Genomic DNA, 27,023 nt, shown 5'->3' with positions numbered 1-27,023 from the left:
AAAGACTTGCCCCCGGTGAAAGGTGTACCCGACGGGAGGCCCTAGTCACACGACATTTACATTTGACTGTTTTGCCTGGGAGGACGCGCTCTTTGCTGTTGCATATAATTCGTGACTTTGACGCCCATGGAGTTTTTGTTGCTTTCACTTTCCATCACGCGTGCTGAAAATACCTAACTTTTTAGGGCGTGTTGTATCGATCAAACAGATATGATGTTACTAATGCATCGACTATAAGGGCAGATCAGCATCTGCGCATATACACTATAACGACGTTTAGCATTACGGCTCGATTCGAGGAGACTACCCATCGTGACCATTACACGCTGTCCATGATTAACATACTTTTACTTTCGCCCTGAATCAGCATTACTCCCCCACAACCCGATGTTCTAGTACACACATGTTTGGTTATTATTTTCCTTTGCCGACCTTGCTGGCGAAGCATTTTGTGTGACATTCTTGTACACGATTGTGTGCAGACCTCTTAATATGCTAGCACTCCGTTATTTACTTGCAAAATAGAAAGGTCTCGCGGCAACAATAGCGGCACCCCACCCTTTCTCCAGCCGCTTACTAAAACCTCGACACGAAGAATCTCTGAATAAACATGACAATATGCTTACAAACCGATTTAGAAAATTGGCGAGTACTTCGAAGTATTTAAGGTCAGGATACGATGCAGCTGGATTATAGATATACGATGTCAGGGCCGCAGCAAAACCATGATACTATTTTAGAGTTATTTGTATCTCTAAAACTGACACACCCGAGTACACGGCCGTCGACATATTCGCCTGGCATCGGAAAGAACCTCATAGAATGCGTCAGGCCAGCGGTTATTTGGCACGACTCGGATGAGTCCGTACCCCCAACAGGGCCCACGGCCTACGACCGGTTCTCGTCCCTACCTGCTTCTGTTTCTGCTTCTGCCCATCGCTCTCCGGGCCACTGCCTTTTACTACCCTCAGCCTCTACACATGCCGCGCCTGCCCGTTTTCTTCTCTCATACTGTCTCTAAAATTCAGCTGTCGAATTTTCCTGGTTTCATCGGGTGCAACAAACTACGATATCAGTTCGTGACAGTTTCTTCTTTTTTTTTTTCCAGCACATCTTCTTTTAGAATTTATTTTGGTTTCCTGTTACTTGATGCCGTTTCATTTACAAATTCTTTCAGTGCGATTGTCTTGCTTTGTAAAGAGAACTAAAAAAATGCCAATTACAATAATATCAGTTAAACAGTAGTGGAAGGTCAGAAAATAATTCAGAAAATAATTATAGAGGTTAGGCAGCAAAGGATATTTGTGCTGAATGAAAGAACAAGATTACTGTTACCAGTCACTGTTTATTTCCAAAACGCGTTTCAAAAGGTTTAAACCGCCATTATCAGGTGGACTTATTTGTATTAATATGACGTGTGTGTGTGTGTGTGTGTGTGTGTGTGTGTGTGTGTGTGTTGTGTTACGACTTTCGGAAGCGTCATGAGTAAAATGCGAATAAAACAGGTGGATGTATCCAGTATGTGATAAAAAAGTTCTTAGACGAAACTAAAATAAATTCCGCTATCTTCCATCTTGTGAAGCGCTGTCGTGCGGACCGACTCCTGTGAATCCGCATTCCTAAAGCGTCATCGGGTGTTAGTACTTATAGTGCTTCCAGACGTTAATGTTGCCTTTAGAAATTACGGCTGCTTAGTAGCCATCAACGAGACTGACTGGACAATATTTCAGACTTGTATTAAATTCGCGGCCTCCCAACTCGGGTTCCAGATGAGTTCAACCGCGCAAATATTTCGAATCATTTGCAATATCCAAAATTTGACTAGTCAATGTTAACACCATTTAAAACCCGACTTTTCAACTCAGGGAGCGGAAGACTCGAATTTCAAGCTCCGCGTCGGCGAGTCCGCTAGAAACAAGGCACTAGCTCGTATTTGGCAATGGTGTAGAAAGAAATTGGCCGTGTTCTTTTAAAAGGAACTATCCCGCCACATACATTAAGTGATTTCTGGAAACTAAAATAAAACAAAATTTGTGTTTCCTGGCGGGGTTTGAACCGTCGACCTCCGAAATGCGAGTTCAGTATCATAAGGCGGCGCCACCTTTCTCAGTTATTTCTGTGATGAGTGTGTCTCAGTCGACAAAGATAGTATCAGAAAAAATACACTGAAGGAAAATAATTGCAACGCCAAGAAGAATTTTTGAGACATAAACAAAAGTTGGTGAGCGTGTTTCTACATTTGGAAGGTGATGTCTATTAGAATTTCGCACCAGTCGCATAAGAGTGGCGCGCTAGTAACGACACTGTGAGGATACAAATCAATTTGCTTTATACACGCAGTAACGGTCGTGACCGTTAGTTTACTTCGAGGTTTCACGTGGTGGATTGATGTTATTCAAGAATGCCTTAAAGGCGACAAAGTCGTCAATATCAACACCTGACTAAATTTGAACGATGTCATGTAATAGGACTACGAGAAGCTGGATGCTCCTCCTGCGATATTGCAGAAAGACTTGGCAGCAATGTAGCCACTGTACATGATGGCTGGCAGCAGTGGTTAGAAGAATGTACAGTGGCAAGAAGAGAGGGAAGATCATCGCGTTCGGAGTTGGCTCTGGCGCATGTACTGCAATCTGAATAGCTTTTGGCCCTACTCTGACACAACTAACTTTATAAATCGGTTACTTTAAGGGCAGCTCCGAGGCGGACGGCCTGTAGCGTGTATTCAACTGCACTGGCATCAGCTGGTTCTGCCTCGGTGCCAATTACGAGCCCGTGTTGGTTGCAAGGAAACCAGTTGAGACCTTACAACCTACCTATCTGCATGCTAGATACTCTGGACCTACAGCTGGGGTTAAGATCTGGGGTGGCATTTCGTATGACGACAGGAGCATTCCCGTCGTAATCCCACGCACCCTGGCTGTAAATTTGTGCGTCAGTCTGTCATGTTGCCATTCATATACAGCATTCCAGGGGTTGTTTCGCAACAGGATAACGCTCGCCTGCCGTTGTAACCCAACTTGATCTACAGTATGTCGACATGTTACCTTGACTTGCTAGACCACCAGAGCTGTCTCCAATGGAGCACATATGGGACATCAGCGGACGATAACTCTAACGTCATCCACAAACAGCATTAACAGTCCCTGTAGCACCGACCACGTGCAACAAGCAAGAAACTTTATTGTTCAAACTGACATCCGGCACCCGTACCAAACAATGCATACTCGTTTGCATGCTTGCATTCATCATTCTGTCGGTTACACCGGTTATTAATGTAGCAGCATTTCAAACTTGCAGTGGCTTATCTCGCGCTTCTGTTGCACTGTTAATCACTGAAATTTGTCAGCTAGACACATGTATTCCAGAAATTTCATTGTTCTACATTTACTATTTTTTGCTGTTGTGACTTTTTCAGTCAGTGTAGTCTTTCTGTCAATCGGTAAGAGACGATCTCCAGGCAAACTGTTCTTCCAGAGTAAAGTGGACCATGTACACGTCAAAATGGTGGATTGCTGGTTCATATTATACCGTCTGTGGTGCTAAGATTACACAGCATATTAGTCACGAAAGGGACTGTTCATAGTTATTGTTTGGACGATTGTCAAGTTTTTTTTTTAATTATTTGGGGAAGGGAGCAGCGTGATTGACTCACATCGATACCTACTGTATCTGCAGTTCCCTGAGAAAGTGAGGAAGACTAGCGGAAAGAGTGACCTTTGTAAAAAAATTATCTTTACGCTACATTGAAGACATACGTTTTATTGCAGTTAGCCGTTTGTTGGCTGAGATAACAGGGTTGGGAGTCCCTAGCACTAGGGCAGCAGTGTGGTTGTCAGGCTAGACGTGTGCTATCTCGGCTCCGGAAAGAACAGAAAGGGACACGCTTCATAGCTTGAGGTGGCCGCTTTGTGGAGACCGTGGCCCTATACTCCGCAGCACGGACGGCCAGGTTTTGTGCGCGGTCCCCTTCGGCTCGCAGCCACGTACTGGTGCCTGCGGCGACGGCAGCCCGGCCCGCGGGATCAGCTGAGGCTCCTGGCGCGCCGAGCCCCTCGTATTGATCGCGGTCCTGCGCGTCTCCCTCGCCTTCGTGCCACCTGTTCGTCTTCCTTGCAGGCTCGCGCTCCTCTCGCTCTCCCACCTGCGCCTAACACTGGCCGTCCTCCGGTAATACGACTGGCCAGCACAGGACAACTTCACCGCATCACTCGGCGGCAGCTCCTGTGAAGGGTTTAGGTCTAGATGCTGCCGTTATCGAAAAAAAATCGGTGTTGTGCGTCACGACACGAAATGCGTTTTATATTACGTGGTGTCGTTAGAACACTAGAAAATACAGTACGTGTCAAGCCAGCAACATAATACATTTACAGAATTAGCAGCATGAGCTATTTCGCTCCGTTGCGGATATACTAAAGGAAGAAAGCGCTGGCGAAGTGGGGAAGTGTTCAAACATTGTATAAGACCTTTGGTTAAGAGAGCTGTCAAATTCTGTGTGCATAGATTCGAACAGCACTGCTTGCTTACTCCTCAACTAAATTACAACAGATCGAAATTCTTAATTTTTCGATCTTTGCAGACGGATCCTGCTATCCATACCCGTAGATATTAAAAAAATTGTTCATGAAAGTTTGGATGAACGTATGTATCTATCTATGTATGTTCCACATCTCCTCTTAAACCACTGGACCGATTTCAATAAAATTCGGCACACATATCACTTATTATCTGGAAATAATCGCTTTGGGCGTAAGAACAACCTACCTAGGGGCCGGCCGCGGTGGTCTAGCGGTTCTAGGCGCGCATTCCGGAACCGCGCGACTGCTACGGTCGCAGATTCGGATCCTGCCTCGGGCATGGATGTGTGTGATGTTCTTAGGTTAGTTAGGTTTAAGTAGTTCTAAGTTCTAGGGGACTGATGACCACAGATGTTAAGTCCCATAGTGCTCAGAGCCATTTTGAACCCGCCTAGGAAAGGGTGGGGATGGGGGTGTTAAAGAAGTGTAGCCCACGATGCACGAATACACAGAATTTATTGATACAATATCTAAAAATGAGAGCCCTTAGTGACTTGCAACAAACTTAACACATAGTTTCAAACGTGTTAGAAGCTTTTTCTCGCTGAAAACCCCCACGAAATGATGAAAGGGACGAAGTTTATGTCTTAGTAAATTTTTGCTGTTGATGCAATAAAGCTGCCGCCTATACGGATCACGTTTTAATTTATTACTTTTTTACTACTGTCTGTTTTGCGACACATTTTACAAACAGTGTTGAAATATACCACTGAACGTGCCTGCAAAATTATATCATTGTACGACACATAGGGGAGGAGATATGATGTTATAAACATTGAGCTTACTGAAAACAGAACTGCAGGATTAAGTTCACTAGACAGTGAAATATGGGTACAAAACGAGTCATATATGTTAAATGTATATGAAATGTGCGTATGCGAGTAAAGCACTGGGCAAAAAACCACTCCTTAACTCTTGGATCGATTTCAGCCAAACTTGATTACTTACAATCTGGAAAGAATTACTGTGGGGGTAAGAACGAACAACCTTCTACTGGAGTAGTGGTGATAATGGAGATAAAGAAGGGGCTAGTAGAAGACAGAGAAACAAAGAGGCGGAAGGAGGAGATGGATGCACATAGGCACATAGGGGAGAGGAGGAGTAGAACAGAAAAGTGGAAGAGAAATGGACAGAGAGAGGGGAGAGGACACGAACGACAGAGAAAGGAGCGGGAGGAGATGGATGGAGACATGGGGAGGAGATGGACAAAGAGAGTGGGAAGGAGGACATGGATAGAAGGAGAAGAGGGACAGAAGGGGCGGGGGGACTAAATGGACAGAAAGAAGGGAGAGGAGAAGATGGACAAAGAGTGAGGGAGGAGGAGAAGGGTTTAGAGGGGAGAGGAGGAGATAAACAGACGAGAAAGGACCAAATGGACAGAGAAAGGAGCAGAAGGTAGTCAGACAAAGGAAAAAGTAGGAAAGGGGGCAGGAGGAGATGGACAGAGAGAAGGTGAGGAGGAAATGTATAGAGAAAGGGAAGGGGGGATGCACAGAGGGGAGAGAAGGAAATGGACACAGAAATGAAAGAGGAGGTGGGCAGAGAGAGGAGGACAGGGAGATGGACACAGGGAAGGGGATGGATGGACAAAGAGAGGCCAGTGGAGGAGATAGATAAGGGGAGTGGGAAGGAGGAGGCTGAAATAAATACATACCCAGGCAACGCTGGATACTGAGCTAGTGTGTGTATAAAATTTCCTCATTTTCTAATGATCAAACGATTTAGTAATGGATCCTGCACTCTGACTTTTGACCTCGACTTTTTCCCCCAACTGGAAGTGCTGAAAGCGACCATTGTGCTGCTCACATTATTAAATACTATGTTGCATGTTACTGAACACATGCTGCAACATTTTTCTGAGGAACTGGTGGTGGTGGTGGTTAGTGTTTAACGTCCCGTCGACAACGAGAGCATTAGAGACGGAGCCCAAGCTCGGGTTAGGGAAGGATTGGGAAGGAAATCGGCCGTGCCCTTTCAAAGGAACCATCCCGGCATTTGCCTGAAGCGATTTAGGGAAATCACGGAAAACCTAAATCAGGATGGCCGGAGACAGGATTGAACCGTCGTCCTCCCGAATGCGAGTCCAGTGTGCTAACCACTGCGCCACCTCGCTCGGTTTCTGAGGAACTGAATCGTTCAGTTTCTATATGCAATTCGTGCATAGTCTGAGGTAGTTTTGTAAGCAGCATACTGAAGGTATTCCCACAAGAACATAAAGTGGGGTATATCAGGACACTGAGGAGGTCACGATCTCTTAGATATTATTTGCCCATGAAAATACTGACCCGAGAAAGTCAGTCTTGTTGGCTATATGAGCTATAGCATTAACCTTTTGAACGCCTGTCTGTTATAGCTAGTCTTTGGGTGTTTAACGATTGTCACACCATCTATATACAGTGCTTACTGTTCGTACTGCCATGAAAGAGTCCGACGATAAATCGGCTACACGATATTGCGCATCAAACATCCCACTTTTACCATGTTATTAGGTCACTGTCTTGTTTGTCCGGTACCATTTTGCAGTTGATTTGAAACCAACTTCCTTGTGAACTGGAGACCCGAAATTTTAAACACAGCTGAGAATTGAGTAACAATGGGGTATTAACTGCCCTTCTTTCACGTAGCTCCCATAGAGCTGGGGGAGCGGATGAAAAGGATGTGCAACACCTGACATTTCAGCTACCCTGCAGGAATGGCGTATTGTGTGGGTAGTACCAGAATGCATTCCCGGCGGTATGCGAGCTGATGGCCACATCTGAGAGCCGTGAGAGAAGAATGAAAGCGGAGACAGATATCGCTTTTTGTCTATTTGTTTGCTGGGTGGTTGTTTGTTTGTTTGGTACAAGTTTTGCAATTGATTTAAACCTAATTTTCTGGTGAAAACGTAGCTCAGAATTGGATTATGCAGTATTAACTCGCTTGCTTGTCTGGTGTGTGGTGGAGGGTATTTTGTGTACAACTGCCATTTCCTCCTTTTCTTGTTGCACTTGCGAATGGCTTCTGGGAAGAACGATTTGCTGGTAAGCCTCTGTATGAGTTTGAAACACTCTAATTTTTTACCTTTACGGACTTTTCGCGAAATATAAGGATTGGCTGAGTCAGGCTAAGAGAAACTGAAATAGACATGAAACTTACCATACGTCTCTGTTGTAATCTCATCAAAATGTTTGAAATTGTTTGAAAGATTTCACACACGCTACTAAGCAGCACACAATAATTATTTAAATAAAAATGAATTTATAATATACCACTTTTTAAAAATTGGGCTAAGCTATAAAATAATTTCTTCTGGTGCCATACAAATTCCTAACCCCATACAGATGCTTCTGAAAGTTTGGGACTGTGAGTTTTTAATAGCTATGAAAATATTTGGAAGATTTAAAACGAAAAAACGTGGGGCACACGCAGGAGATAATAGTAAGGAAGTGAACTATTTATGGAGTAGTTAGTAAGCAGCGTAATAATGAGAAGGTGACCTATTCGTGCGTCAGTTATATATTGCATGCGCTCCACATTTTTCGTTGTAGTAAATCTTACAAGAATTTCCATAGTTATTAAAAATTACTGTTACAAACTTTCACAACTATCTGTATGGGGATGGGAATCTGTATGGTGTTAGGAATCTGTATGGCGCAAAGAGAAATTATACTTTTTAAAAACGTGGTATCAAAATTTCATTTTTCTTTAAATAACTATTTGTGCATGTCGAGGGGAACCTGCAACTGACGTGGATTTTCCGTTGCCCAAATGCGTGAGTACTGTTCATTCACATGTCCATCGACTTGGATCATGCCTCGTCAGATCAAAAGTAATCATCGAGTTCTGCCTCATTTATCGGTACTGCTGATATGAGTCGACGACAGAAAGCTACAAGTTTTTCGGTGTTTTCAGGTGGCTAGTCATTAGCAACACGAATACGATTCAGCTGCATCTTTAAAAACTTGTGCAATGGATAGGTGGAAGAGATTAGACAGGTGTCGCACAGACAGCTTGCTGCTCCTTGGTATTAGCACTCGCGGTCAACGACTTTTGACTGCATCCCTCTCACTTCCTGTCTTCTGGAAATAGTCCTACAGCACATAGTGGGCGTATTTGGTGCACCCGTGCCACAATTTTCTGTGCATTTCGTTCGGTCTATTATTTCGTATTGAAGGAACTTTCAAAAGACGCCTTTGACGGCTGCGTCCTAACTTTTCAGATTAGGAAAGATTCCGTTACATTACGAGAATCAAAGGAAGAGCACGGCTAAGAAATCAGCTTAGGAACGAGTGTGCGATATAGAGTTGAGTACTCTCCAAATATGCTGGAGCCCTGCCACCCCCATGAAATCGATGTTGTCTTCGTGTAACAGAGGCAAGTGCGTCGCACAGTCGACAGATAGGAGAAGTTGTGGGTGCACGAGAGGCATGAAGTATTTCAGTAAAAACCTCCTCAGGCGATGCAGCAGGCCGCGGTGGTCTCGCGGTTCTAGGCGCGCAGTCCGGAACCGTGCGACTGCTACGGTCGCAGGTTCAAATCCTGCCTCGGGCATGGGTGTGTGTGATTCCTTAGGTTAGTTAGGTTTAAGTAGTTCTAAGTTCTAGGGGACTAATGACCACAGCAGTTGAGTCCCACAGTGCTCAGAGCCATTTGAACCATCAGGCGATGCAAAGAAAGCAATTGCGTTGATTTTACTGTTACATTGGAAGTTGAGCGATCTCATTCCAGTGCAAAATATTAAAGTTACAAGTTAAGAGAATGTCTATTGCATAAAAATGTTTATTACAATGGTGACCGATTTCAGTCTATTTGCAAATTATTTTCTGACCACTCTCCTGTGGCCGCAAGCGGAGATGGTGAACGATAATTTGCAAGTTTAGTATCAGCGTTATCATTATGACCACCGACCTACTATCGATATAAACCCGTCCAGGCAGTAGCAGTGTCATCTCACGAGGAATGACTGCTAGTCAGACACGTGCACGTTTCAAATAATTTCAGTGAGCGTGCTGTCCATGTGTACAATGGGGAAAGGGTTCGATCTGTTTGAGTTTGACCGAGGGCACATTACAATGGCCCGATGGCTAGACGACTTGTCGCGTGTTCGAGGAAAGCTGGGTTGTGTCTTCCACACTCGACGAAACCCAGGCGGAACGATGTCCAGACGTCGTGAGATTGACCACCCCTCACAACAGATTTCGCACGTCGTAGGGTAGGCAAGCACCATCTGACTGTGGAACCTCATGACGAATTGTCGATAAATGTTCAGTGACCAAAGCCGCGATAAATCGACTTGGTGGTGTTACCCGGCCGATTTGTTCCCCAGTCAGCGTTTTGCGAATGTGTTCGGTGTCACAGCATTGTGTTTACTTTGCGTGAACACTTATCAAAAAATGGCTCTGAGCACTATGCGACTTCACTTCTGAGGTCATCAGTCCCCTAGAACTTAGAACTACTTAAACGTAACTAACTTAAGGACATCACATACATTCATGCTCGATGCAGGATTCGAACCTGCGACCGTAGCGGTCGCTCGGCTCCAGACTGTAGCGCCTAGAACCGCACGGCCACTCCGGCCGGCAAGACTTATCAGGCAGGTCCTCGATTCGCAAGCGTACGTGGGTCAAGTATTGCACCGCACACACTAACGTCGGGCACGGATGGACGTGCGAGGAAACTGGTGAGGAGGCCGGGACGGGCGAGGTGAAACCGCGGCGCGGCCCCGGAGGTCGAGGTAACGGCGCGGCGCCGGGCCGGGCCGGGCCGGGCCGGGCCGCCTCTTAACTGTGCCTTACGTAACCGCAGGGCCTACGGCAACTGGCGGCCGCGTCCCCAGCCGCCGCGCGACGGCCGCCCGGCTGCTCGCCTGCGTCCCTCGCGCTCTGGCTGACGACCGGGTGGCTTCCCAATACAACGATCGTGTAAAATCCAGCTCGCTGTGTTCGTACACGAGACCCAGTATCAAAAGTTGAAACTGTGTTCCTTGATTTCCGGAAAACGTTCGATACACTTTCCCGCTGTCTGCAGTATGGCGCCGGCCGAAGTGGCCGAGCGGTTCTACGCGCTTCAGTCTGGAACCGCGCGATCGCTACGGTCGCAGGTTCAAATCCTGCCTCGGGCATGGATGTGTGTGATGTCCTTAGGTTAGTTAGGTTTACGTAGTTCTAAGTTTTGGGGACTGATGACCTCAGATGTTAAGTCTCGACCCACTCCCATCGCTAAGCTACGGAAACACAAAAAACTGATTTAAAGAAATGATATACTAATAAGCTCGATAGCATTCCCGCACTGAAAATAATTTGACGGAATGATTCAACAGGGCTAGACTTGAACTAACGTAAAGGCCAAGGAAAATAATAGAGGCATACGTATTCAAATACAGAGATATATGAATAGGCACAATACACCGCTGAGGTCGGCAACGCCTGTGTAAGACAACAAGTGTATGGCGCAGTTGTTGGATCGGTTACAGCTGCTACAATAGCAGGTTATCGAGATTTAAGTGAATTTAAATGTTGTGTTATAGTCGGCACGCGGGCGATGGGACACAGCATCTCCGAGATAGCGATGAAGTGGGGATTTTCGCTTATTACCGTTTCACGGGTGTACCGTGAATATCAGAAATCCGGAAAAACTTCAAATCTCCGACATCACTGCGGCCGGAAGAAGATCCTGCAAAAACGGAACCAACGACGACTGAAGAGAATCGTTCAACGTGACAGAAGTGCAACCCTTCCGCAAATTGCTGCATATTTCAATGCTGGGCCATCAACAAGTGTCAGCGTGCTAACAATTCAACGAAACATCGATTTGGGCTTTCGGAGCCGAAGGCCCACTCGTGTACCCTCGAGGACAGCACAACACTAAGCTTTACGCCTCGCCTAGGCCCATGAACACCGATACTGGTCTGTTGATGACTGGAAATATGTTACCTCGTCGGACCTCGTTTCAAATTGTACCGAGCGGCTGGACGTGTACGGGTATGGAGACAACCTCGTGAATCCATGAACTCTACATGTCAGCAGGGGACTGTTAACGCTCGTGGAGGTGTGTGCAGTTGGAGTGATGTGCGATCATCGATACGTGTTGATATGATTCTTGCAGGTGACCCTTACGTAAGCATCCTGTGTGATCACCTGCATCCACTCTTGTGGATAATTCCAGCAGAACAATGCCTCACCGCACACGTCCAGAACTGCTACAGAGTGGCTCCAGGAATACTCTTCTGAGTTTAAACACTCCCGCTGGCCACCAGACAATAACATTATCGAGCGTATCTGGGGTGGCTTGCAACGTATTGTTCAGAAGAGATCTCCAATCCCTCATACTCTTATGGATTTATGGACAGCCTTGCAGGATTCATGGTGTCAATTCCCTGCAGCACTACGTCAGACATTAGTCGAGTGCGTGGCACGTCGTGTTGCGGCACTTCTGCGTGCTCGCGAGGTGCCTACACGATGTTGGACAGGTGTGCCCGTTTCTTTGGATCTTCAGTGTAAATTACCTAGTGGATAACAAGTTCCATGAGGCAGTCCGCAAGTTCTGCTGTTGTGCACAGAGAAGTCGCAACTCTTGAAAGTGGTTGCAAAATGCAGGATGGCCTGCAGAGGATTGATACTAGCTTGGTTCAGAGATTGGAGGTTGACCCACTACATAAAATAAGGGAACGTACTGCGCGTAAATAGGCAGAAAGACACAATATTGTATGGTTACACGATTACAGAGCAACTGCTGGAAGCAGTCACATCCATAAAGTGGATCGACAACATAAAACCAATCACAGGTAAGGCAGATGGCTGACTGAGATTCGTTGGAAGAATCCACATTAAGTGTAGTCCACGCACAGAGGGAGTAGCTAACAAAAAACTCGTTCGCCTAATTCTTGAATACTGCTCGTCAGTGTGGGATCCGTACCAGATAAGGTTGATAGAGCAAGCAGAGTTGATCCATAGAGGAGCATCGCGTTTCAATACCGGAAAACGTTACGGTAATGCTCAGCCAACTCCAGGGGCGGATGATGCAAAAGAAGCGTTCTTCATCACGTTGTGGTTTTCTGTTAAACTTCCTAGAGCGTACGTTCTTCGGAACAGTCAAAAAATATACTGCTTCTTTCTAATCATATCTCGAGAAAACACCATAGTGATACTCGAGCTCAAACGAAGGCTGAGTAACACACGTTCTTCCTCTTAACCATTTGCGACTGGAGCAGGAAAGGGCAGAAATGACAGTAGCACACAAAGTACCCTCCGTCACAGGTCGTAACGTGTCTTGCGGAGTATAGATACAGATGTAGGTGCCATCAGTCATACACTATTCCTCGCAAAGACACTGCCCCAATTCCTTCCTAATTGTTCGAGGAGGGCCGTTAATTATTGTTCCATAACGTGTGAAAATAATTTTCAAATCCGTCGATTCTGGTGGCCAGGGAGGGCATATTATTTCTTACCGGTGCACAGCAACTAAGTTTTTGATATTTTCGTCAATACGAGTGAAAGACATACTTTGCAGGACAGAATGTTTGCATCATTGTACGATTGTTACCACCAAAAATTCGACGATCTGAAAAGCTTCATGACCGCAGCTACTAGACTGAATGTCCCCTACATTCTCGCCTGGCATAGAAGAGGTCTAACGGTGGCAGCCGCACTGTGAATATTACTTTTATATTGTTCCCATTGCATCCACTTGTCATTTGACGTAAGAATCCTAATAATATTGACCTGTCGGTACGAGCAAATTTATTTTTCTACTGTTAAGCTAAGCAGAGGAAGTTTTCCCGTAAACTGTATATGATGTCATGACACTGGACTGTAACTGTCGGTACTCGCACTAATATCGTAGTTCTTGTTGACACAATAGTCTAGCCTGGACAAAAAATTTGTCCTTGCTTGAATTATTTAAGGTCTAGCCTGGCATTAAAAACGACGACGATGTACTGGCAGCTGAAATCGCTTTCAGAAATGTTATTGTGCAATGATAACACAGAAGGCACTGAGTATGGTCGAGACAGAAAACAACCTCAACAAATGGGGTAGTCTGATATGATAATCATGCATCCTATTCTGGCTGTAGCTGTTTGAATCTAATGCTATTTTTGTGCGTATTGTTCGCCCCTATTGAATTTCTGTATCATAACTGACTGTGTTTCTATTTTCATTCTACCTTACGCGGGTACGAAGACAGCATATAGTGTGTGTGTGTGTGTGTGTGTGGCACATTTAAAACCCATACCCCTGTCGGAGGCAGGACTCGAAATAACGACCTTCGTTTTTCGAGATCACGACTCTACCCCGTAAACACGGAGACTTGTGTTCAAGGAATTCTGTATAACTACTATGTGATACTCTACAGAGAAGTCGGCATACATTGTGTTTTGCGCTGGGAGCGGACCTCTGTTCCTCTTGTTTCCGGAGGCCGGTAGGCGCTGCGACTGCGAACTCGCACTGCGCAGGCGCGCCCATCCGCGATCGTTGTCTCGCTCGGGGCTCAACCGCCAGGGGACGAAAACGTGAGAAACAGGCTGCTAGCCGCTCAAAAAATCCCCTCCTGCTAAAAAAATATGCGCGCTTCCTTTGTGGCGCGCATCACATGTAAATGCGAATGCGCGGTCCAGGTGGAGGCTGGCCGCGGTTGCAGATACTCCGGGAATTAGCGGAGCAGGCGAGCCGTTCCCACGGCCGCGGGCGACATACGGGCGTCGAGAAATCCGCCAATTTAGCGTGTTGCTCCCCAAAAAAGGGAGCCGGAGCCCCTCATTCCGGCACTCGTGTCCGTTTTTTCCCCGTCCTTTCACTTGCGCTGTCTCCCCGTGTAACGTCGCTTCCCCTAACGCTTCTTCCGCAAAGAAAGCTCGCGGAGCGGTTTTTTAAGCTGCAGGACCCAGCTGTCTGCGCGACCCCGTTTTTTCCCCCCTCGGCGCTTTTCTTCTGGTTTTCTGGCAAAGTAAAAAACGGGCGCGCGCGCGCCTCGCCGGGGCATTGTGTGGCCGGCGGAGCTGGGTGCCGGCGGCGCGGTTCCCACGTCTGCTACTTAGGGGGGCCGCGCTTTTTTGTCATTAAAGCAAAAAAGCGAGCCCGCGCCCGGGAAGCTCCGCTCGCACCTTGCGCCGCGCCGCATTTGCGTCCACCTGACGCTTCTTTCACGTCGGGCTCCCTCGACCTCCGCACCTCATCTCCGTTTTTCAACCAAAAATATCTTCGATAGTTGTATTATACTCAAGTGTGACGGGAAAGCGGGACTCCCTGTTCCCATAGCGGGCGTTTGCTGGTTCCGTGCACCGTTACGTCCGCCCGGAAACGCAACATCCGATGCTCTTTCATTCGTCCTCATCTCTTTTTTCCTCTCTTATACGGTAAAATGAACCTGAATTTTCTTGCGTGAGCTGTCATGCATCTCGTGGCCTTAGGGTATGTACAAAACCACTCGAGTGCGGAACCACGGACCGCTACAGCAGGTCAGAGGTGTCATCACGCACATCGTACCACCGTGCTCCAACAACTTTATTGTAGCTATCTCCAATAAATAGTTCCAACAAGAAGGATATAGATGACGATGGCCGAAGTAGAGAATACATAAGACATAGCACGAAAAACATTTTTCAACAGGAGGAATTTGTTAACATCTAAGAATTTAATTGTTAAGTGGTCTTTTTCTAAGTGATTTGTCTGGAGCGTAGCTTTGAACAGAAGAGAAACGTAGACGGTAAGCAGTTCTGACGTGAAGACAATGCAAGCTTTTGTGAAGTGGTGCTGCAAAACAGTGCTACAGATTAGATGGCTAGTTAAAAAAAAAAAAAAAAAAAAAAAAAAATCTGAGGTAAACTTTTATGGCGCCACTTAACCAAAAGACAGTATCCGTAGATAGGACACATTCAGTTTGGAAATGGAAGGAAGAGTGATGGGTAAAAATTGTAGAGGGAGACCGAGAGATGGATACAGTATGCACGTTGCAGTAGCCACTCAGAGATGAAGACGCCAACAGAGTATAGACGAGCGTGAAGAGCTGCATCAAACAGTTCTCCAGACTGAAGACCGAAACAAGAACTACAACAGGCTTACTTCTGTTATTATTATTGTGATCATGACACCACGCTACAAAATCTTTCTTAAAAATTTTACGTAAGGTTATTTAATAAGGAAATTTCGTTTCTAAATTCCTGTCGAAAGCATCAGATTACAACTAGTACCAGATGGGGAGCGAGTTCCTTCAAATAATACACATCACAAAAGTATTGCATCACATCGGTTCCGAGATTTCCGGAAACTGTACAGAAAATTCGAATAGAGATCATTTCCGTCCTTTTCTCATGAAAACCAGACATTGCATGTTGTATCGCCATACAGCGAGACCTTCAGAGATGGTGGTCCAGATTGCTGTACACATCGGTACCTCTAATACCCAGTAGCACGTTCTCTTGCACTGATGCATGCCTGTATTCGTCGTGGCATACAATCCACAAGTTCATCAAGGCACTGTTGGTCCAGATTGTCCCACTTCTCAACGACGATTCGGCGTAGATTCCACAGAGCGTTTGTTGGGCCACGTCGTCCATAAACAGCTCTTTCCAATCTATGCCAGGCATGTTCGATAGGGTTCATGCCTGTAGTATAAGCTGGACACTTTAGTCGAGCGATGTCGTTATCCTGAAGGAAGTCATTCATACGGTGTGCACAAGGGGGGGGGGGGGGGGGGGCGCGAATTGTCGTCCATGAAGACGAATGCCTCGCCAATAAGCTGCCAGTATGGTTACACTGTCGGTCGGGAGGATAGAATTCACTTATCGTGCAGCCGTTACGGCGCCTTCCATGACCACCAGCGTCGTACGTCGGCCCCACATAATGCCACCCCAAAACAGCAGGGAACCTCCACCTTCCTGCACTCGCTGGACAATATGTCATAGGCGTTCAGCCTGGCTGGGTTGCCTCCAAACGTGTCTCCGACGATTGTCTGGTTGAAGGCAAATGCGACACTCATCGATGAAGAGAGCGTGATTCCAATCCTGAGCGGTCCATTCAGCATGTTGTTCGGCCCATCTGTACTGCGCTGCCTGGTGTCGTGGTTGCAAAGATGGACCTCGCCACAGACATCAGAAGTGAAATTGCGCATCGTGCAGCCTATTGCACACAGTTTGAGTCGTAACACGACGTCCTGTGTCTGCACGAAAAACATTATTCAATATTGTGGCGTTGCTGTCAGTGTTCCTCTGAGTCATAATCTGTAGGTAGCGGTCATCCACTGCAGTAGTAGCCCTTAGGTGGCCTGAGCGAGGCATGTCATCGACAGTTCCTGTCTCTCTGTACCTCCTCCATGTCCGAACAACATCGCTTTGGTTCACTTCGAGACGCCTGGACACTTCCCTTATTGAGAGCCCTCACTGGCACGAAGTAACAACGCGGATATGATCGAACCTCGGTATTGACCGTCTAGGCACGGTTGAACTACAGGCAACACAAACCGTGTACCTCCTTCGTGGTGGAATGACTGGGACTGATCGGCGGTCGGACCCCTTCCGTCTAATAGGTGCTGCTCATGCATGGTTGTTTACATGCTTGGGCTGGGTTAGTGACATCTCTGAACAGTCAAAAAGAGACTGTGTCTGTGATACAATATCAACAGCCCATGTCTATCTTCAGGAGTTCTGGGAACCCCGAGGTGATGAAAACTTTTATTGATGTGTGTATATAGAACCTAACATGTATCCAGTCAGGTCTCATCACATTTCCATTTTTTTTTAGTTTTTTTTTTTTTTTTTTCTACTCGGCGTGCAGTTACCTCAATATCTGTCGCTTCTCCGTTCACGCAATGAATGAAAGGGGGAACCACGTTAAATCTGACGCGATGAAACAATTACGAAAGTTTGTATTCAGTATGTCAGACTTCTCTCTGCTATCTTCTCTTTCGGTGCTAATATGATTACTCAGCGACTGTGTAGACGATTTTGGTCCGTTTACTGACCTCCTTCAAATTTTTTACCTTGAGATTGAAGCACTTGTTGACCCGCCAGATTAGCCGAGAGCGCTAATGCGCTACTTCCTAGACTCGGGTAGGCTCGCCGGCCCCGGTTCGAATCCACCGGGCGGATTACTGACGTGGGCCGGTGTGTCGGCCAGCTTGGATGTGGTTTTCAGGCGGTTTTCCACATCCCACTAGGTGAATACCGGACTGGTCCACATATCCCGCCTCAGTTACACGACTCGCAGACATCTGAAACACGTTCGCACTCTTTCATGGTTTACACTAGATGCAGACAGCTGGGGTACACTGATTCCGTTCTGTGGGTGTATGGGGTGGCGGCAGGTAGGTCATCCGGCCACCCCTTTCAATTAACGATGCCTATTCCGATTGTAACAATGCTGACCCTGCGAAAACTGCGGGACTAAGACACAAGCGAAAGAAAGAAAGATTGAAGCACTTGTGTCGGTGTTTCCTTGGAAATAAATTTGTTGTTGGCGGGGTTCCGCCTAGATGAAAGAAAAGATAAAACTGTGTTTTGTTGAAAGCGAAATCCCTCCAAAATCAAATTTAACATTTTTCGTTCAATCGTACGTGGAAATTTTATTTTTGAATTCAGAGAACCCGTTTTGCATCACTCTCCTTATTCTCAGTTTGACTTCGTTCGTATTTTGTTGGCCAACGAGATTGAGCATCCTTTAACTCTGCGTCAAAGGTATTTTTCTTCGGTAGCATCTTACTAACACGGCTATTGTACTACGGCGGGTATTTCCCGTTCTGCACTACCTAATGTGGTACATATTTGTCTAAACGTTATTCCACAATGCTGTTGAATTTTATTCATAGGTAATCCATATTTTCCTCCCAGGGATAAATGTTTGATATTGAATGTTGCACTTGCTAAGCAGAAATATTTTTCTATTTTCTTATACTGTCCCTTGATACATGTAGCTATTGATGCTGTGAAGTTTTATGGTAATTGATTCCCTCCTGTACAGTAACTGAATCGAACGGTTGGGGTCTATCTGACAGCAGAAAATCGTTTCAGAAAAGGTATTTACAGTAACCTCAAACGCATGCCTGTCCCCGACACCAGTATGAACCATACAGGTTACTCAGTCTATAGCTGAAAAGTTGAAATCTTCTAGTGTTAGAATAACACTGGTAAAAAATTTATGTGTGATATTCTCTTAAGATTTCTCTGAAACATTATTGCACAGCAGCTGCGCATCAGGTCTGTAAAAGCATCCAGTTTACCATCTTGATGACCCACCTTCGCCAAGACTGTTTCTCAGTAATATGTAACAAATTTATTCGGGACTAGAGACGTCTTCATGGCAACAATACAGTACTGCGTTACACGCCCATCTTATTCTTCAGACACGTAGTCCAATCGGAATTTTATGTTAAGCTGTTATTCATTTCTTCCATCCGCCCAGTTTCTCTCATTAGTACTAACTTGCAGTTATGGGCACTTGTACGTAGAACTAAGTTTGGGATCGAGCCATAGATGCTGTTAACCTGTTGCCGCATTCAACTTTGTCTTTTCTACATGCGAGGACGAATGATTTTGTGTGTCATCAACACGGCAGATGTACACCTTTCGACGCGTATGGCTCAAAATTCCTCTTTGAGCCTATTCACGGGTTGCTCTCACACAAGAATACACCATTTGCACGAAAACTGTGCACGGTCGGTCATCAGCAGCAAACCATCGAGCCAAGTGACATCAGCGACACGGAAATGTCTGTGAAGCGAATTTTCACCTTTCGGAAGGGTGTGGCCGAGCGGTTCTAGGCGCTTCAGTCCGGAACTGCTCTGCTGCTACGGTCGCAGGCTCGAATCCTGCCTCGGGCGTGGATGTGTGTGATGTCCTTAGGTTAGTTAGGTTTAAGCAGTTGTAAGTTCTAGGGGTCTGATGACCTCATGTGTTAAGTCCCATAGTGCTCAGAGCCATTTGAACAGACACATTTTGTAGACCTTTTCGTGGGGCTGACGGTGGTGAGATGCCGGTAATACTATGTGAAAAACTCGTAAATGTCAAACCATACACGGAAGGAGAAGTGTGAAGGAACGAGACGAAGAGCAGGCAGGGTGGGCGAAGCACGGGCAGGGGCAGGGCAGCGGCGGTGCGGCCACGGCGCGCGTCCAGCGCACGACTTGGCACTCGCGGCTGGCCCTGGCCGCGCCCGCGGCGCCGCCCCACCTCGCACACGCCATGAATTACACATGGCCGGCGTTTTGCAAAATCCCACCTCCTGTTCTATATTTACCCTCCTCACCTTCCCACAGGCGCAGTGGGCAGCCGCCGCTCCGGCATTCGCTGCGACAGCCTTTAATTCCGCTCGTCCAGATTCAGGATTTCCGTGCTTTCCGTAAATCGCTTAAGGCAAATGCCTCAGTCGGGTCCTTTGAAAAGCGCACGGCCGATTTCCTTCCACCTCCTTACGCCATTCGAATTTGTGCTCCATCTCTAATGACCCGGTCGTCACCAGGGCGGTAAGCCTTTTTCTGTCTGTCTGCGTCCTCTCCCTCCATTCCCCTATTCTCCCCCCCCCACCCCATTCTGTCTGTCTTCTCTCTCTCTCTCTCTCTCTCTCTCTCTCTCTCTCTCCCTGCAGTTAAAATTCCTCCTCTGACTCGCGTATTAGATTTAATACCGAATCCAAAAATTGCAAATAGTTGTGACGTAGTATGGAACAATACCAGCTATAGGGGAAACAGGAAAAAAGACGATTTCGTTTTGAACAATAGAATAACAAAAGCACAGTACAGGGAGGTACATTGTACTGAGGGCATTGGTAAAAGTAGACGTGTGAGAAAGGAGCAGACAGGGAGCGTAATCGAGATAGAAATATTAAAGAGAAAGGGAAAAGAAAATGTTTGACACACAGAAATGGCTATATATTTTACGTTCTTAGGTGACAATACGCTATTGACGAAAGAAACTGCTTCAGCGTTCTCTTAAATGCACCACAGCATGAACTTCTGTGCAGAGTACAGCGCGGCTTGTTCCACAGCCAGCCAGCAGGGATGTAGACCAGTTTGCGAATGTTTCGGAGGGTACAGCTGGGCAGTTGAGTTGATGTGCTGCGACCAGACCCACCGTAAAATATAAGTGTATGCAGTTCCTCGGATGACTGCGGTTTCGCTTCTTTTATTAGAGAATGTGGTGTTGTTGCCCATGGAAGGCGTGATCACCGCACTATGTTGCAGAGGGGACTGGAAACGTTTGGTTCTGTCACAGAAAGCGGTTGTAATTCGATGAAGCTGTTGCACGTATTGCTATTGTTGGTACATATAAAACTAGGATACGAGTTTAGTGAGGCCTTCTGTTGCGCTTATGATGAGATGATAGGTCCCCGATGGATTGTGCTAGGCACTAGGTTCCATTTATAGTGTGTTATGCCTTCGGCAGTGAGCGTTTGCAACACAGGGACTCCAACCCTGATGTTTATCTTGCCGGGTCGATCGTTTACGGTAGCATTTAGTTCAAACAAATGGCTCTGAGCACTATGGGACTTAACTTCTGAGATCATCAGTCTCCTAGAACAGAACTACTTAAACGTAACTAACCTAAGAACATCACACACATCCATGCCCGAGGCAGGATTCGAACCTGTAACCGTAGCGGTCGCGCGGTTCCAGACTGAAGTGCCTAGAACCGCTCGGCCACACCGGCCGGCTTAGCATTTAGTTGCGGTGTGCTAAACTCGAATAACATCTTGCGAGGACAATGCATTTGGACAGTTGTTGGTGTATGCTTATCGGCGATACGATATTGCTGTGTCTACGCTATTCCGAATTCCGATGTGAAGTGCCTTCTGACATGCATGCAAGCGACTTTCACTTAAAATCTCTCCCTTGCACGGGAATATCCACAATGGATGTACGAGCACAGGTTGTTGATACGTGGTTGACGATATATGGAAGTTTGGCCGTGAGACGTGCTCGGGTAGCCAAACTGTTAGGCGACCGTTCCCAATACGCGGTTCAGTCCCAGTCCGTTATAAATTTTCATTGTCAGTCTATTATACAGTTGATGCTTGTCTCTATTCGCAGCTGCAAATACATTTCGTGTATTGTTATAGAGTCCTTGTCAATTAAAACATCATCTTTCATTTGTTACTATCCGTTTGCATTCACTTGACCTATTACTTAGACTGGGATAGCTTAGTTGTTTCGAAAGGTTGTTTTCAACACGTCGAGGAACAAATTGCGCTGTGCTTTTATATCAGACTTGGTGGAGTTAGCTAATGGATGTTATCCTGTACGAACCCTATTATCCGACTGCGAATAAGAGGTGATCAAAATGAGGCAAATTTATCAGGAACGTTAAACTTAATTTCTAAGAGGGTAGTCAGAAGTGAATATTTTAATCGCATGATGACGACAGAGAAAAATACTAAAAATTATTTGCATACAAAGAAACGGATAATTGCAAGCAACGTGTCTGTTATTTTAGGTGTGAACCAATTTTAACATAACGAAAATTTATACGAGGGTCACTTAAAAAGAAATTTACACTTTTTTAAATCCATCTTTTATTCTACGTGTTTGAAAGTTTTACAGTGTGTAGATACATCCTTTAGGAATAATATTTTCATTTCTCCACATAATTTTCATCCCTCTCAACTGCCTTGGAACCAGCGTCTGTATACCGACGCGGTAAAATTCTGGAACAACCTGTTGAAGCCACTGTTTGGCAGTTTGCACAAGGGAGTCAAATGGTTCAAATGGCTCTGAGCACTATGGGACTCAATTGCTGTGGTCATTAGTCCCCTAGAACTTAGAACTACTTAAACCTAACTAACCTAAGGACATCACACACATCCATGCCCGAGGCAGGTTTCGAACCTAAAACCGTAGCAGTCGCACGGTTCCGGACTGCGCGCCTAGAACCGCGAGACCACCGCGGCCGGCGCACAAGGGAGTCATCATCTTCAAATCTTGTTCCACAAAGAGAGACTTTCAGTTTCCCGAAGAGATGATAGTCACATGGAGCCAGGTCAGGACTGTAAGGCGGGTGTTTCAGGGTTGTCCATCCGAGTTTTGTTACCGCTTCCATCGTTTTTTGACTGACATGTGGCCGTGCATTGTCGTGCAAAAGCAAGACATCCTGCTTTTGCCGATGTGGTCGAACACGACTCAGTTGGGCTTGAAGTTTCTTCAGTGTCGTCACGTATGCATCAGAATTTATGGTGGTTCCAGTTGGCATGATGTCCACAAGCAACAGCCCTTCGGAATCGAAAAACACTGTAGCCATAACTTTTCCAGCAGAAGGTGTGGTTTTGAAATTTTTGTTCTTGGGTGAATTTGCATGATTCCTCTTCATTGATTGCCTCTTCGTCTCAGGTGAAAAATGATGGAGCCGTGTTTCATCACCCGTCACAGTTCTTCCAAGAAATTCATCTCTACTATTCTCGTGCTGTTCCAAAAGTTCGCTGCATACCGTTTTTCTTGTTTCTTTGTGAGCCACTGTCAACATCCTGGGAACCCACCTGGCACAAACCTTTTTTAACGCCAATACTTTCAGTATTATGCAAACACTTCCTTCCCCAATGCCAATGTAGCGTGACAATTCGTTCCCTGTGATGCGTCTGTCAGTAGACACCAATTCGTTAACTGTCTGCAAATTGTCTGGAGTGTGTGCAGAACAAGGCCTGCCGCTGCGAGGACAAGCCTCAATACTGCCGTGCCCGCTTTCATCATGTAACCTGCTTGCCCACCGACTAACTGTACTGCGATCGACAACAGCATCTCCATACACCTTTTTCAACCTCTAGTGGATGTTTCCCACTGTCTCGTATCCACAGCACAGGGATTATATGACAGTACGTTGCTTCTGACGAACGTCAAGTGTGGCAGCCATCCTGAAGACATGCTGTGACCGCGCCACTCACAGGAACAGGTTGAACTAAGTTTGAAAACAAGCGGGAAAGATGTATCTACACACTGTAAAACTTTCACACATGGAGAATGAAAACTGTATTTTTACAAAAATAGTGTGCATTTCTTTTGGAGTGACCCTCGTATTATAACCCATAAACAGGTCACAGTCGGAAGTAATCGCACAGACGTCGATAAACTGCTTGAAATGGGTTACTGACTTTAAAAAGAGCGGTGAATTCAGTAGGATTAAATCATAACGTGGGGTAAAACCTCCGTTTTCAGGACTACCGCAGTGCAGTTGCAGTGGAAAGCTCGGAGGTTGCGAACGCCCCTGGTCGCGGCCGGTCGTCGGACGGCAAGTGTCGGCCGGCGCTGTGGGTGTTGTGGGCTGGCGGATGCGCTCCGCGGCCAGTGGGCGGCGGCGGCGGCGGCGGCGGCGGCCTGCGAATTGGGTAATTGGGGAGGGGGAGGCGCCGCTTGGGCTGGCAGCGCCGCGTCGGCCTGCTGCAGGAGCGCGACTAAACCAAAACACGAGGGCCGCCAGCCGGATCGTCACACACCTGGTTCTGTGTGTGTCTGCAGATCTGCAGTGCACTCTTTCTGCAGCGAGCTAGGTGGCGGAATTATTAATAATACCTCTGGTTGAGTGGCTTTTAAATGTCTTTATTTTATTGTTATCGTTTAACGTTCGGTTGAAAATGTTATCTTTGCAAACACGGTAATTTTTTTCAGTTACACAAGGTAAGGTTGCGATTGTACTGAAGCGACTGTGCCGTAACTGTTGAATCATTTGCCAGTCTTTGTATACTTGTAAGTCTTGTATGTGCGTAACATAATTGTACTCTGCAGAATTATATATGCCTCCCGAGCGAGGAGTCTATGTGTATCGGAATGAGAATTGATGACTGATTTCGCGTCTCTATGCTGCTTTACTGGAACTCAAATGAGGACCAATATCTCTTGTCTGACTGTCACACCAATAACATCCAAATTGTCTGTCCAGACTCTTAGCCTCCAATATTGCCAAATTAATACACTTATCTTCATTCATGTTTGACAGACGCCTCTCCTGTGACAGTGACTGGAGCTAAGTCTATCCGCGAGGTACACTCGGGTGGCTCAAGTTGGAGCCGGCCGGAGTGGCCTAGCGTTTCTAGGCGCTATAATCTGGAACCGCGCGACCGCTACAGTCTCAGATTCGAATCCTGCCTGGGTATGGATGTGTGTGATGACCTTATGTTAGTTAGGTTTAAGTAGTTCTAAGTTCTAGGGGACTGATGACCTCAGAAGTTAAGTCCCATAGTGCTCAGAGCCATTTGAACCACTGAAGTTGGAGCCATTTTTCACCAAAGTGTCGAGTTGACAATGTTGGTTGTAACTAGCTTGCTTAAGTAAAATGTGAATTTGACTTCGCGTATTGACAAGAGTATTTCTCTTTCTGTTGCAGGTTTCCTCGGCTGCAAAGAGATCACATTTGGTAAGTCGACATTCCAGCTGCTGAATCAGACGTGCAGATGCTGAAGCGACTCGCTTACGTTCCAGTCTGTCTGCACTGCAGATTGCTTTCTCTCGGCTCATAGATTGCCCAACACCGTGTGCTAGTAATCCTATGACGTCTCGAGGTTCCTACAAATATTACTTGCAAATTTTTGACGTAGTGTATTTAGTCTAATGTCTCAAAATAATGTCTGCTAATGTCGATGCAGCCGTCCATTTTTTCTTCGAAACCACTCGTCGAACTGTCATCCGCTCTCTCCCGCCATTCAAGTGTCCCTTAGTAAATGGCAACGTACGTTGTCCAACATCGGGAGGGGGTTCCAGTCGTAGAAAATCTCCATTCTTCAATCAGTCTTCACTTGTGGACTGAAGACGTTGTTCCGCATATCAGCTTCCACCGACTCTATTTAGTGAAACAGCACTCATATTTTTGCAGATCATGATCTAATGGCTGCCAAAGGTACACTGGCGAATTAATACAGTCGCCACTTCATTGTAACTTTATTGGAGTAGTTGAAAGCTTAGCTTTTTGAGCGGGACACATGACGAGATGAGCCCTCTTTGATTTTTTTTTGAACGTGTCTTAGTACGACGATGCAGAACGTCCCCCCTGCTTCTCTTCCAAGGAATTGAATATCCTCCAAGAATAAGGTTAACTCGGTTTAACACAGTCTTCAAGGACATGTGATGACATTAGATGCATGAGTCTTCCGACATTACTTTCTGCACTGCAGCAACAAATTCTGCAGCGACTAATGGAAGGCAGCCTAACAACTAAGCACCCTTGAGGTGGAAATTACCGTCGGAATATCTGTTAATCACTGGAGTATGACTGAGCGAGGTGGCGCAGGGGTTAAACACTGGACTCGCATTCGGGAGGACGACGGTTCAATCCCGCGTCCGGCCATCCAGATTTAGGTTTTCCGTGATTTCCCTAAATCGCTCCTGGCGAATGCCGGAATGGTTCCTTTCAAAGGGCACGGCCGACTTCCCTCCTCGTCCTTCCCTAATCCAATGAGATCGATGACCTCACTGTCTGGTCTCCTTCCCCAAAACAACCCGAACTGGAGTATGGCAGAACAATGAGGATACCTCGTCCTGTCATTCGAGGCATTTCATGAAGGCATTCAACTGCTTTCAACCACGTGGCGAATTATGTTACAAAATCACTCCGACCTGTCTTGCTACTAACAAATCAACAGCTGCTGCAAAATTGATCGGAGGAGCTCGATCTCTTGGCTACACGGCGTGTCTTAGTGATACGATCCGCTTAGTAACACTGTGCCGTTATGGCAACACGTATAGCCCCCTCTACGAGAAACAAGACCACGCTGTGACTCCACGATCTCCGTGATACTGTGTAGGCACTAGCACATCATACCTACTACAAGCATACCATATGCTTCATTACTCCAACAAATTTTTCTATTCTTCTAGCAACCAGTGACGATCTTTCATAAATGTGACGTGTGAAATAAAGCGCAGCTGTCCTACTATTGAAATCAACTTCTTTAAGGTAAAAGAACTGCTGAACTGCAGTTTCTTATGTGAAGAAGGCCATGGATGAGACGACTCCTGATTTTGTTTATGGCATAAATAATAACGTGCACCTACTTAAAGGTAGAAATAAAACATGTTTGACAATGTAGTTTCACCCACTACAGGCCGTCGTTAATAGTCTCCGCTAGCACATTCAGGCTGAACCGATGGTAATGGTTGCAATCACTACCCCATGCGGATTCTCCGTAGCCCCCAGGTGCGGAGTATTACAGCGGTTGATGATGTCGCCCATCGTCAAGGTAAATTCATATGTGAATAGGATGAATGACAGAAATCCGAGCACAGCGGTGGTCTCTGCAACATACCAGCGATAAAATCATCGCTGCGGAGGTGTGTCCGTGGGTAAAAAGCCTTCACGTGTCGTAACTGATTCGGATAGTGGCAGCTGCCGTGGAGAAATTTCCACACGATCGCCTGAGATACCTCGTGCTAGTGAGTCACCTGACGCGCTGGTGCCGGCGTCATATTATACTGTGTTCAGCGTTTCTTGTCTCTATCTCCAGTCTGTGCATCATCCTTGGCATCCATTTTTGACCTATGTCAATACGATCTTTTTTGTTCCTTATC

General features: G+C 46.2%; 1 protein-coding gene across 1 annotated transcript in view; it reads left to right on the top strand.

Annotated features, from left to right (window-relative positions):
• LOC126285114 (uncharacterized) overlaps positions 1–27,023 on the top strand; it is a 455,226-nt gene that overhangs the window by 28,522 nt on the left and 399,681 nt on the right. The window contains exon 3 of the mRNA XM_049984437.1: positions 24,847–24,876. Within this exon, the coding sequence (XP_049840394.1) occupies positions 24,847–24,876 (30 nt within the window). The remainder of the gene's footprint in view (positions 1–24,846; positions 24,877–27,023) is intronic.

This window comes from Schistocerca gregaria, chromosome 8 (assembly GCF_023897955.1).
Source record: "Schistocerca gregaria isolate iqSchGreg1 chromosome 8, iqSchGreg1.2, whole genome shotgun sequence".
In the NCBI taxonomy this organism is placed as follows: domain Eukaryota; kingdom Metazoa; phylum Arthropoda; class Insecta; order Orthoptera; family Acrididae; genus Schistocerca; species Schistocerca gregaria.
Note: the sequence above shows the minus strand (reverse complement) of the source record. Positions and strands in the feature narration are given on the sequence as shown.